Source organism: Salvia miltiorrhiza, chromosome 5 (assembly GCF_028751815.1).
Source record: "Salvia miltiorrhiza cultivar Shanhuang (shh) chromosome 5, IMPLAD_Smil_shh, whole genome shotgun sequence".
Classification (NCBI taxonomy): Eukaryota; Viridiplantae; Streptophyta; class Magnoliopsida; order Lamiales; family Lamiaceae; genus Salvia; species Salvia miltiorrhiza.
This window is the reverse complement of record NC_080391.1, coordinates 24,870,964-24,884,766: the sequence shown is the minus strand read 5'-3', so window position 1 is coordinate 24,884,766 and position 13,803 is coordinate 24,870,964. Positions and strand designations below refer to the sequence as shown.

Genomic DNA, 13,803 nt, shown 5'->3' with positions numbered 1-13,803 from the left:
ACATGCGAACCCCTAAAATTAGAACAATTAAGCATAAATCACACTCCAGAAGTACAGCCGCATTAAATGCAGAGATCTCAGGATCGTCCTTTCTCTGCAGAGGCCATTCTTTTTGGTGATTACCTTTTCAGAGATGTCGCATCTCCTGCTCTTCAAAGTAGACGTTCGCACCAAATAAGGAAGTTCGAAGATTGAAGCCTCAGCCCAAGTTCAAATTACTCTCTAACGGAAGAAATCTTGAAGACCATCTCCACTAACAGATCTATTCAAGACGTCTCCAATAAATAGCGCTCGAAGATCACTTCAATCTTCACCGATTCAACAACATAAGCTGAAACGCTGCCAAATTTGCTACTCAGCTAAACCAAGCCTCTCCAAATTTTCTCGGCGCAGCCCGGAGGCTCGTCCAACAGCACAGCCCTGCCTGGAAGTGCTCGACTGTCCAGCGCAGCCCTGCCCGGCAGCGCTCGACTGTCCAACGCAGCCCTGTTCGGCAGCACCGACTGCCCAGCGCAGCCTTGACCGGCAGCGCTCGACTACGCAGCGCGGCCCTGAGGCACGCGCAACAGCACAGCCCTGCAGCGCATGCTGCACCCTGTCATTGTAATGGGTAAAATTCGTATAAGCCGAAACTATACAGCCCAACGGGCCAGCCCGGTAAAGCAATCCATACCACATTCATGGCATAAGGTCCAAAGTAGGCCCATATGCGGGAAATAACCCTAAACTCAACAGTTACTTGGTGACTAGGTCAGACGAGAGTCACGAAAGATCGTTTCCAAAGAAATCAGAACCGCTAGGGTTTCAAGGGGCATTCCAGCAAACCCTAACCCTAATCGCCTCCCTGCAGGCCCGTATCCTATATATACTAAATCACTAACGCAACCAGGGGAGACACAATCATTCGTATCCACTCTTGCACTCGCACACGATCTCTCACTCTTTTCATCTCCCGCTCTCCTCGCTCTTTCGTTCCGCCTCCACGCTCACAACTCTCAAGGGTTCCGATCGCCCGACTAGTCCCGCTAGCCCATACGTTAGTCGCCCCTTATTCCACATCGCTCATTAGCTTTGACTCCGACTACCGGGACACCCCGATCATCCAGAGAACTTCCTTATTACTATCTTTTCTCTGTATCCTCTCCATCATTTATTTATTTCGTTACGTTACCTACATCTCTTTTTTATATTAATTCACTGACTTGAGTGTCGGAGGCCCTTCCATCGACACCCCCATCGGTGCTCTTTGGAGGGCTCTAACGTTGCTTGTGGTTTCAGGTTGCTAGTGCCCGTCGATTCATACGTGACCGACGTCACTTTCGTAATTGTCGGATTCACCCCCAACACTTATCAAAAAAATTCTTATATGGGTGTTACTTGTCATTAGGTTGATGAAAGTTGGTTACTTCAAAAACGTTTAATTGTATTTAGAGATTTTAATGAAATACATAATACTACTAACATTGTTCAATTGATTATTTTCATTTTAAATGAGTATCGATTGTTAAATAAGATATTTTCTGTTGGATTTGATAATGCATCCGTCAACACCACCTCCATTCCCGAATTAGTTAACGCATGAACACCTTCTTTTAATGGTAAGTATTTTAATGCTCGATGTATTTGTCATAGTTTAAATCGATGTGTACAAGATGCTTATACTCTTATTAATGATAGTGTTGATCCCATTAGACAAGTCGTTAATATTTTGCATAGAAAAGCGAGTATTGGCAAAAAATGGCAAAAATATTGTCATAATTTTTTTTTTGATATACGAATTTTGTTAAGAATGTTTCTACACGTTGGAATTCAACATATGACATGATTGCATCTACCATGAATTATACTGAGCATTTATGTTATTTTTTTAGACAAACTCCCGATGCTAACTTGCTTTTATTTGCCCTCTTATTGGACAAAATGTGGTAGTTTATTTCAACTTTTAAAGGTTTTTCAAAATGCAACTACGAATTTATCCGGTGTTTATTATTACACTAGTATTAAAGTTGTTGAATATTGCATGTATATTTCTATTGCTTTAAATGCTTGTAGTAAAAAGAAAGATTTGTACAACGTATCATATCAAATGGTCCTTAAGTGGCTTATATTTTATTGAAATTCCCGATGTTTTTTTAGTTGCTAAGATTTTAGATCCTACAATGAAACTTGCCGGTGTTTATCGCATGTTACAAATTTATTATGGAGTCTTTGGGGAAATGCCTTTTATGAAAAAGATTACCTTCCAATTAGATGCTATTAAACTTAGAATATATAACACAATTATGGCCTTATTTAATTAATATGAACAAAAATATATGCTAGCAAACCCATCATACTCTTCAAGTGTAGGTACTAGTAGTTCACAAGGTCAATTTGACTCCTCCTTAAGAAGTGTTTTTGATTCGAACCAATGGGCTCAAGCCGCTTATTCATTTATGCAAACACAAAGGAGCTATACTACTAACGAATTAGATATATATTTGTCTAGTACATTTGTTTTTAAAAATGTAGGTGGTGAACAATTCGACGTCTTGAAATGGTGGTCCTTGCACGAGAGAGAATATCTCATACTCGCCACCATGGCAAATGAGTTATTCGCGGTTCCGGCCTCCATGGTATCCGTCGAGCAAGCATTTACCGTTGGTAGACTTGTCTTGGACGAAAGAAGAAGCACCATGGATCCTCGAAATATGGAGGCCACCATGTTGCTTGATGATTGGTCCAAAGCCGAGTTGCGAGCTCAAGAGAACCAATGTGATCAAGCCTAAGAGACCAAACGATGAATTCACCGAGTCCGAAAGATCCGACGCTGAGGAGGCCTACGATTAGGTAAGTTAAGGTAAGAGTACTACGTGGGCTTTGATTCTTCATTATTTAATGAAGATGCGTAGGGCTGGCAAATCGTGCGGGTCAGATCGTTATCGGGTCGACCTGATATCAACCTAACCTGATAAAGCCAAACCCGAACCCGACCTAATAAGGGAATGCTCGAACCCGACACGATTCACCTAAACCCGACACGAATCCGATAACAACTCGATTTGAATCGCGTTGACATGACACGATAGCGACACGACCTGATTATGACCTAATAACAACACGATTTGAATTGGGTTGACACGACACGATAGCGATACGATCTGATTACGGCCTGATAACAACACGAATTTGATTTGATTCATTCACAGGAAGTCAGGAATAATAATAATAATAATAATAATAATAATAATAATAATAATAATAATAATAATAATAATAATAATAATAATAATAATAATAAAAATTACAAAATTCGTCACATATGCTCAACATATCCAATAAATCAACAATTCAACATATGCCAAACTGAAAATACAATCAATATAAAGCATTAAACCAATAAGCATTAATAAGCTTAACAAAATATAATAAGCTCCAACAAAAATAACAATGCATCAACCTAGAGTCGTCAATCCCTCACATAACTACAACATAATCCAAGTGAGCTTAACAAATCAAAACATAACTAGACCAAGTGTTTATCAAGAATTTTCAATATCCTTACTAATGGCAATGTCAATAAGCTTAACAAAATATAATAATCCAAGTGACAGCCTTCATTCAACAGTAATAGTGGAGACCGAAGAAGATTCGGTTTGAGGTTCATCATCGCCATGTAGAAAGTCTTCGGCTAACTCAGATGTTGGTACTTCGCTTTTGAAGGCTTTGAAGGAAAAAAATATGAATTAATAATAAATATATATCAATAATATAAAATGTTAACATTAATAACACAAAAAACTCATACATTTTTCTCCAAACAACCAATCTCTAGTACAAATAATTGCCTCCACTGTGCTTGCTTTAAGTGAGCTACGGTATTGATCAAGTACTCTTCCACCAACACTGAAAACAGCTTCAGAAGCAACCATAGTTATGGGAATGCTCAAAATATCATGAGCCATGCTAGCTACTTGTGGATACTTGTATTGATTCTCTTTCCAAAAGCCAAGAACATCAAGATTGGATTTGGCATCCAACCTTGCTTCTTGCATATACAACTCCAATTGTGACTTTTGTTCACTTAATCCAAACTCATCCAAGGCACTAAATTCCTGTAGTTAAATGCAATGGTCACAACTCACAAGGACAAATTCTTTTAATCCAAATCATTTTGCCACATTAATCATTTGTCATAAATTTTACTACATGCCAGTTAAATGCAATGATCACCTGACTTGATTATCTCTTAATAAAACGTCATATACATGGAACAAAGATTGATTATCTTATATCCTACTTAACATTTTCCAAGATATGATCTCAAAAAACAAAACTAAGTAGATGAAGTTTAGAGGACATCAACAAGATATGATACCAAAAGCAGTTATATGCATAAATTTAAATGGATTAAAGAATCAATACAATTAATTTAGTAATTTACCACAACCACCGCTTTAGATTCTTCATTTGTGAATTCACATCTTGAATCATTTAATGTCAGCTCCCCACTTTTAGCAAGACCAAAATTGTCATTGTTGCTCTTACAATATTCTTCAAATAGAGCAAATAACTTCTCTCTTACTAGTAGACACTGACAAGAGTTAGGGTCATACAGCTTCTTATAAAAAAATTCCACAAACTGAAACTTATAGGATCAAAGACCACAACTATAGTCAAAATCAAACTAAACTCCGACCAATACTTATCAAACTTTGGTAGCATCTTATCAACCATTTTCTTTATATAAACATCGGAGTTGTTGCAACTTTGTCTCAATGAACTATAGCACATGATAATTGGCTGAAAATACAAATTTGTTGTAGGATACTTACTACCAGAAAACAAGTTCGAGACATCATAAAACAAGCTCAAGAAACTGTAGAGGCAAAAATCTACAATTGAAGTTGACGTCTGCACGTCCGAATAGATTGGGCACTAGCAACCTGTCAACACAAGAACACGTAAGAGCCCTAGGTTGAGCACCGAGTGGGGGTGTCGACCGTAGAGCCTCCGACGCTCAAGTCAGTAACGGAATAGCAAAGTGGAATGACAAATAGATTGAAATAAGAGAGGAAGACAGGCTGGAATGCGTGGTTAGTCTGTAGGCGGCGTCAGAGGGTGGAAACGGTGACGGTGTGTTATGATAATGGAATGTGGGAGACGGAGATAGGCCAAGTTGGCTGTATCCGATTTGGAAGAGTATTCAGCCTGGCGGTGGAGTAGAGAGAGTTCAAGAAGTAGAGAGCAAGTAGAATTTTGTCGTGTCCCCTTATGATCTAGTTTGGATGTTTATATAGGAGACATCCAGTCGCTAGGGTTTTTACAGCCTGGCCCCGTCAAAACCCTCATCCCTCCGGTTGTTGCGATTTGGCCGGGATCATGAAAATTTCCCTCTGACTGCGTCAGCTTGGTGGAAGACGTCTTTTTAGGGTTTGACGGCTGGGAGACGTTTTCTAGGGTTTTGACGGCTAGGTCTTATAACTTCGTCAATCCAGGTCGGCTATAACCCTTGGGCCGCATGCGATATATCCAGTTTGGTTGTGGATTTAAGTCGATCTATAGCTTTTCGGGCTAGACGGACCAGTCCGTTTGACTAGTTTGGCTTTTTAGGATTGTGCCAAACTGGCAAACTAGCTTGGTGGGCTTAGGCCGAATGCAGCCCGACTGTTTAGGCAATTTGGACCGAAAGTGGATAGTCAACCTGGGTCGGTCCAGGTTGATCCTGTGATAAGTATAATTTCACTTATTAGGCTAGACGACAAGTTTTCTTAAGTAATTGGGCCAACCTGTTAATGATCCAAGTTGGTCCGAGGTTTGTCGGGCTGGACTGACCGGGTTTGTTCGGCTCATTAGTCCAGCTTGAAATGTTAATTGGGCTTGAGCCAAGTTGACGAATTTTGCCCACTACAGTTAGCCCCCCACTCTACAATTAGAATTTTCTAATTGGAGAGTCATTATAGCTATTCCGTAGAGGTGAATTTCTCGGAACGTCGGGTTGTCTCAGTTAGTATAACCAATCAGTTTGTAGAAAGAAAATGACTCCAGTTAGTGTCGACTTGCTATTAATTTTCGAGACCGGCTCGTAAAGCGTATATATATAAATTGGCTTACAAGCCTGTAAATAATACCGCGAAAGTAGACGGCGTGGACAAGTTCGAATTTTTAAATGTCAGCTTGTAAATATGTGATTTAAGTTGGATCGGTTTGCCAACGTGGGATTTGGTACTTTATAAGCTTGGAGCGATTAATCAATTTTGAAGTTTATTTTCTTCGAAATACAGCTTGTAGAGCTTTGGAGCGCTTCACCAGCTTGGGGGTTTCTTTTCCCCTTGTTCTATCGAAATTTGGAGCTTTGATAATTTGAAATAGGTTAATATCTTCCAGCTTGGATTTTTTTTTAAGACGGCCCCAGCTTGAAATTTTGAAATGGAGCAAATTTTCAATGCTCCAACTTGGCTCATTGTCGACATAACTATTTGCTCCAGCCTATCTGAAACATTTTGAGTCCAATTGGGTAAAATTCTTCATATTGATTATTCTCCCGACTGGCTCGAAAATTGAAGAAAGGAAATATAGAAAATATGTGACATATCAGCCTGGTTTTGAAAAGTAAAATATGTTATAAATAAATAAATCCAGCTTGGTTCGCAAAATAGAAAAGAGGGGCATCCAGCCTGGCCTATTTGTTGAAGTAGTTAACTACTCCAACCTTTATGCAGTATATCGAATTCAATATTCAATTTCGCTAATCTCCAGCTTGGCCCAAATTTGAGATAAGCAGACACTTCTTGGTTTGGATATTTAGTATTGGATTTTTCTAATTTCTCCAGCTTGGCTTATTTGTCAAATTAATTAGTTGCTCCAGCTTGTAAGCAATCCGTTGAATTCAATTTTCAAATGGGCTGATTCCAGCCTAGCTCGCGAAAAGAAGATGGTAAGATTCAAATAGGCTATGGCTCCAGCCTGGCTCGCAAAAAGAGGAAAATGAGATATCCTCTCTTGTTCCTCCGTCTGGTCCAAATGAAGAAGAAAAAAGGGGCGACTCCGCCGAGAAGGGGAAGGAGGTAGGCGGCTGTTGATCTTAGGGCTCAAGTGCGGTGCCCCAACTCGGTTTTTTGACCATTTATTTTCAGAAACTTGTGGTGAGTGTCATCGGATCTAATTTTCTCAACAAGTTTGATGCGGCAATGTGTAGTCGCGGGTGGAGGGTGAGTCACGCGGCGACGATGTGGTGTCGCTGGCCGCCTTTCCCAATTTTCGAGGTGATAGAGACGAGCTGAGAAGCGGCAAAGGTCCAATCAAATTTTCGCCTTCTGCTGGAATTTTCACAGGCAGCGGCAGAGGTCCAACCGGAGTTTCGACGACTTGGTTTGTCGCATTTTTTGTCGCGACTGTGTGCCTTGAATTATTTGCGGAGACAGAAGATTAAACGACATATTTTTAGAGTAAGAATATAGCTTGTGTCTGTTTGGATTTGGTATTTTACCGCTTTGAAGTTATTCCAGATGAGAGTAACATGTAGCCTGATAATTGTTGCGAAAATAGAAAATATGGGCTGATTTGAAATTAAATATCAGCCTGTAGATTTGTGAGCTAAGCTGAATTCAATTGATCGTATGAAATTTGCACTATTTATCAACCTGGAAGGGATATCAGCTTGTAGGTAAGTGAGACGGGCTGAATCTATTTAATTGTATTAAATTTGAATTGTCGAAATATGGACACCAATTGACTCGTTTGGAAGCTGATATATAATTTGTCTTGTCTTCCAAGCTGGTAAATTTGTGAAGCCCAGCCTGATGTATTTGCGAAGTCCAGCCTGGCATATTGAAGTGGAATTGTTTCGGCTGGTGTACAAGTTTTCTTTAATTTGTCCTCACAAAGCCAAGTAAAGCCCTTTCTCTCTCATTTGGTTCGAAATGAAAAGAGATGGGAGATATCCATCTCCTCCCTTCTTACTCCCTCCGTCGATCAGAGAGGATCGCAGCCACCGCCGTTCGCCGGTGCCGCTCGGAATCAGACTTCATCTGAGGGAAGGTCGCGGCTGAGGCGGTTGCATGTGGTTGATTTTGAAGAGGAGGAAATCTGGAGATCTGAAGGCTGCGTTCCCTGAGCAGATCTGGGGTGTCGCCATCGTTCAATAGTCGGCGGCGGCGACTATGATTGAAAAGGGAGATGAGAGAGAGAGAGGGCAGCGGCGGCTGAGATTTGGGGATCTGGGTGGTGCCGCCATTCAATAGGCGGCGGCGGTCACAACGTTTGAGAGAGGAAGCTTGTTCGGGAAAGGAGGGGAGGCGAGGAGCCCTGGGCCGAAGGCGGCGGTCGTGACTTTGTCACCGAAGATCAGAGGAGGTGGCGATGGTAGGAGTTTGTTGCTGTTACTCGTTGCGCCAAAGAAGGAAGGGGTAGCGCGGCCTATACACTACTACAAAAGTTTACATACATAACAGTGCATAGATAACGGTTTTTTTCAAAAACCGTTATCTATGAGCGCACTTTTAGGAATAGATAACGGTTTTGCAAAAATCCGTTATCTATGTAGTGTTGTCTATATGCATAGATAACGGTTTCAATTAATTCGTTATGTTTTTGCGTTATCTATTAGTTACATACATAACGGTATTACAAACCGTTAAGCCGACCGTTATCTATGTGCGTATTTTTGAACTCTTACATAACGATTATTGAAACCGTTAAGAAAAAGTGTTATGTATGCGATTATTTCATTTAATTTTTTATTTTCATAATTAATTTATTAATTAAATAATTTAAAAATATTGTATAATTGTATCTCTCATCTCCTCCCCAAATCTCTCTCCCTCTCTTCGCGATCTCTCCCTAGAGATAGTCGTCGCCGCTGCCGAGCCAAGTTCCGGCGAATGGTAGCTATTCGCACTCTTCCGGCGACATCGGTCGCCGCGACCTCGCCTCTCCATTTTCCTCTAACATATAGCTAGGGCAAAGGTCGAGCCCTAGTTCTTCTCTGTTCGGTACAACCCAGCCGTCGCCATCTCAGGGAGACCGGCGAGCTGCGCGACCTAGAGCCCGCCCATCGTTGCTGGTGGTCCGAGGATCGGCGAGCCTATGGTGTTCTACGGCCGATTCTCTTCTCAACTCCACATTTATAAAAAATCAATTCCTACCCCCCATCAAATTTCCCCAAATTGAACCTGGATCCAGACCTTACTCTGCCTCGCTCCACCTCGGTCGGCCTCGCTCTGACTTGCACCGCCTGCTCCTGGAATATTGACGCCAAATCCTAGATTTGTGGCCATGGTTTCTATTGCTTGACTTTTAATCCCGCTATGTCATTTCTCTTCTCTAATATTGTTCTTCTAATTTTTATATGTTATAAATTTGCAAATTTGGGATTAATTCATGGATTTTCATATTTGGGATTTGTGGTTTTCAAACCCTAGCTGTGATGAAGAGAAGAAACGGGTCAGAAAGATGGGCTAGGGTTTTCCAGACTCCAGTCTTCGCGCGCCTCCACGATCTGCCGCGCCGCTTCCTTTTCAGACCGCCGTTCGTCTGTCCACTGGCAACTCACGCACACCGCACACACACGGTAAGCCCTCTCTTTCAGAATTAGAATTACAGTAGGCTTTTTCTTAAGTTTTTGGAATTAGAATTTCAAATTTGCTTGAATTTGTTTCAAATTTTACTCTGTTATTGTATAATGTGAATAGCTGTGTGATGAATTTTACTCGAATCTTAGTGAGTCTTGCTTATTACTCAGCTTGATTTTCTGCGCTTCCGTTGTCAGCGGCAACATCTCGCTCAAGTACTTGCCCGTGAGCTTCAATCAGGCGATTGGCGCCACGACGCCGTTTTTCACCGCGGTCTCCTGAATTTTTCTTTAAATTTACTGTATTGCCTTTGAATTAGGAAAATATTTGCTAATTGTTGGCACACTCGGTTGTGTTTATGCGCCTCAGGTGATGATTGAGACAAAGTATTTTAGATGAATTATCATTTGTTTGGCAAGTTCTCTTTTCTTTTTTAATTATTATTTTTTAATTTGAATTTGCAAGGTTATTGCTTGTTACTGTTTCTGTAATTATGTTAGTGTGCTTATTTTTGCTGGTGTCTGCAAATTACTTTTGTTATTGATTTTTGTTTGTACTAGACTTCTAGCTCCCTTTTTCTTTCTTTCTTTTTTACTCCCTTTTCTTGTTTTTTTTTCCTGTCTTATTCTTTGATTTGGTGTGGCACGCACGTTGGGTTTAGTTGTTTATTCTTTTGCTAATTTTGTGACCCCCTGTCTCTTGTGAAGGTTGTATGCCTTTGATGTCCACTGCAACTCTTTCTTCCCTATGTTCCTGTTGCTTTATGGTAAGCGTAAATAGGATGTCTTAATGGGAACTCCTTGATAGATGGCTACTGATGTTTTTGTATTTTTTGCAGTTGTTCATTATTTTATATCACCACTTTTGGTTGCTCATGGTTTTATACCCGTGTTACTGTCAAATTTGCTCTTCATGGCAGCCATTTCCTATTATCATTACCTAAATTTTTTAGGTTATGCAGGTAAGATGCATTTCAACTAAAGAACTTATACAAACAGTGATATTTTGTATCAATAAATTTCCTTATTTCTTTGTAAATAAATATTAGATAGATTTACTGCACTAGTATCGTAATACTTAGATTTCATATTCATTGGTTGATATTTTTCTTTTGTGTGTTATTTTGTAGAGTGTAGAATCTAAATACTCCCCTGCACAGAAAGCAACTATTGTTGTGTTTACTAGGTCTACAGAGACTGGTCTTTTGAAGGGATTCCGTTCAGATGCAAAAGAATCACATGTATCAGCTCGAGTTATGTTGGCATCAAACCAAGTTGGTTGTCTATTGGGAAAAGGAGGTGCAATAATTTCAGAGATGAGAAAGATGACTGGTACTAGCCTAAGGATCATTGGGGGCGACCAAGTTCCAAATTGTGCCTCTGAAAATGAAGAGGTTTTACAGGTACGACAGTTTTAAGTGTGTAATAGATCTAGGCGGTAAAAGACTTACATTGGAGTTGGAAAAGTTTGAAAGCTGAAACCTTTTTTGTGTAATATGGATATATTTTCATGATTTGTTAAGATGAAACCTGCTTGATTTATTGGCACTTTCCATACCATTTGCTATCTGACCTTCCAAGGATCTTGACGACACACTGGTAATGGCTCTTACATGATAACCATATGCATCTTTTCCTGAATTTTGGATTATCTCTCACATTCTCTATTGTTTGTTTGCTAGGGGATTATCTCTCACATTCTCTATTCAACAATATAGAATGAATTTTGAGCGTGCGCAGGCTGAGATTGCTAAGATACGAGAACTGGATGATGACGAGAACACTGATACTTCTGCTGAGAATTTTGGAGATTGATGCAGGTAATTTTTCAGCTCAACATATGAGTGGTTATGGCAGCTTAATGCTCTTAGTTGACTTGGTGAATTTGCCTTTTTGGTTGTTTGTGGTGGCCTTTGAGTTATATTACATATGGTTGTGGTTCTACTTCTTGATGAATGAAGATTTTAAGGTGAAAACTATTGGCTTTGTAAGAGAGTTATATTATATATGGTTGTCGACTAGCTTTCACTGAGAACCATTTGGACGATATATTTGATTCTGCAGATAGACCACTTGAAGGAGAGCGTTGGTGGTTAAAAGCAGAAGATCCTTTTCAATGTTTGGCAGCATGCATTAACCTTGCTGAGGCCCTTAGAAGTCCATCTCCCGAGACAATAATATCTCATATTCCAGTCCACCAAGTACTGTTTTCATAACATGCAATATTCTAAATCCTCAGTAGATCATATCTACAACTATTAAATTGAATTAATAAATCTCCTATGTAGCATGTGCTTTTTCATAATATATTCTGATGTTGCCTATAGATTCCTCTATATTTTAAAGCATATAACCTGTTTCTCTGCAAGATTAATATTTACAATATTGTAGTTAAATTTCTTCTTGTCTATTTTAGTTGAATTTCTTCTTGTCTGTTAATAGTATTAAGAGCTAAAGTCATCCAATTATGCATTATCTATTTGCTTTCCAGCTTGTCGATTTGACGATTTCATGTATGATATGCAATGTTATTAACTTTGATATGTAAAGTTGATGTCAGTTTTCTCTTGAAGTACTTGATGAACTTTGTCGGAGTGCATTCTTAGTTAATTTATCTAAAGCATCGCTATTTTATTTTTAACTGCTCTTCTCATATTTTTCAATTTGTGTTCTATCTAGGATGGTTCTTGCAATGGTTTACAGCATTATGCTGCCCTTGGTAAGGATAAGGTGGGTTTCTTACTTAATTATTCTCAGTTTTCTTCTCTCCTTATGTGTAGCTACTGCTTTCCATGTTTGGAATTCAGGGTCTTGTTTCATTTTGAAAGTGGACTTTGTGAATATCTTGAATTTCTAGTACGCATGCTGATGGCTTAGATATTAATACGTGGCTTCAAAAATTTGAATATTCTCATCAGTTGTGCACTGTGAGAATAATCAGATGAAGGACACACCACATATGTCACTTGTTTTATGTATTCTCTTGTATTATTTATATGCTTTCTGCATCTTTCTCATGAAACCTCTCTTATTCTTATTACTTACTTCTTTTTCCATATATCTTTTTTTTGTACTTCATATTATACCGACCCACATTTCGAGGGGATGGTTCCAATGATGTTGATGCTTTATGCTTTATTTTCGCTCAACCTGGACTGAATTTGTCATTATAATGATTCAGCCAGGGGCAGCTGCTGTTAACTTGGTTGCTGGAGAAAAGCCCGCAGATGTTTATTCAGGAATTGCTACGAGGTAGCCTCTGCTCTTTCCATATCAGGCGTTCTTGCTGTTGATATATTATCCCATCTGAGCATCTCAATGAGCCTCTTCATATCTGTCGTAAAATTGTCTACCGCTTTATATCTGTCGTAAATTGGTCCATTACACACACACATAGATATATATTAATGTGAGAAGACTTTCATATTTTTTCATGATTAAGTTGATGCATTCTGCTGGAAAGTACTCACCTCAGAATTTCTTTGCTAATGTGGACTGAAAGAAGGTGATATCGTATCGATGCTCTGGACTGTATATAGTCATATCAGAACATATTTATGATTTATACTGTAAACTGAGGCATCTTGATATCTTGTGTAGATATGTGGAATTTGAACTTTACATGGATAAGTTTCCTATCCTTTGCTCTTTGGAAATTTGTTAGAAAAAAAAAAGACCCAAAGGTTTAGTTAGATCTGGCTGATAACTAACAAAATATTGAGGTTTAACTCCATCATATTCCTTGAATGTACATATGCATGAAGAACAATGTCTTTTTCCTTTTTATCATTTCTTCAGAAGGGGATTTTCTCAATCAATAATGCTAGTGTATGCATAATATCTTTTTCTAACACTATTTTCCTTTCATATAACTGAGTATTTGACAAGTGGCGTATATGTTTGTATGTTATCAAGGGATGTTACTTTCAAAAAGGGAGGAAGATCAAGATGGAGATGAGCGCGAAGGAAGCCTTTGAGAGGTCGATGAGGACTTTGTCGGAGTGGATAAGCCAGAAAGTGAATCGAAATATGTAATGATCTTAGATACTTGATACTTGGTTCATTCGGATGATAATGTACGAATATTTTGGATAATATATAATATTGTTATTGTTGATTTTATCATTTTGTTGTTTTAAAGTTATTTATTTATTTCTTGATATAAATAACATAAAAATTGAGAAAAAAATATTAAATATTAAAGATAACGGTTAAAATCGTTATAAAAGGTACAAAAAACCGTTATCTATGTC

General features: G+C 39.0%; 1 protein-coding gene across 5 annotated transcripts; it reads left to right on the top strand.

Annotated features, from left to right (window-relative positions):
- Positions 1-8,772: 8,772 nt before the first annotated feature.
- On the top strand, positions 8,773-13,552 carry LOC131024208 (DNA-directed RNA polymerase 2A-like). Of its 5 annotated transcripts, XR_009101693.1 has the most exons (10): positions 8,773-9,550; positions 10,259-10,317; positions 10,390-10,512; positions 10,681-10,953; positions 11,074-11,149; positions 11,233-11,370; positions 11,615-11,751; positions 12,230-12,280; positions 12,732-12,802; positions 13,466-13,552. XR_009101693.1 is itself a non-coding variant. In XM_057953716.1 (9 exons), exons 5-9 carry the CDS (start codon positions 11,319-11,321, stop codon positions 13,506-13,508), a joined length of 354 nt encoding a protein of 117 aa, XP_057809699.1. In that variant the 5' UTR covers positions 8,774-9,258; positions 9,402-9,550; positions 10,259-10,317; positions 10,390-10,512; positions 10,681-11,318; the 3' UTR covers positions 13,509-13,552. The 5 variants fall into 5 exon arrangements, 4 of the variants coding, with proteins under 4 accessions (XP_057809699.1, XP_057809700.1, XP_057809701.1 ...); XM_057953716.1 differs by having other exon boundaries at positions 8,774-9,258; positions 9,402-9,550; positions 10,681-11,370; XM_057953717.1 differs by having other exon boundaries at positions 8,774-9,550; positions 11,074-11,370.
- Positions 13,553-13,803: the final 251 nt, after the last annotated feature.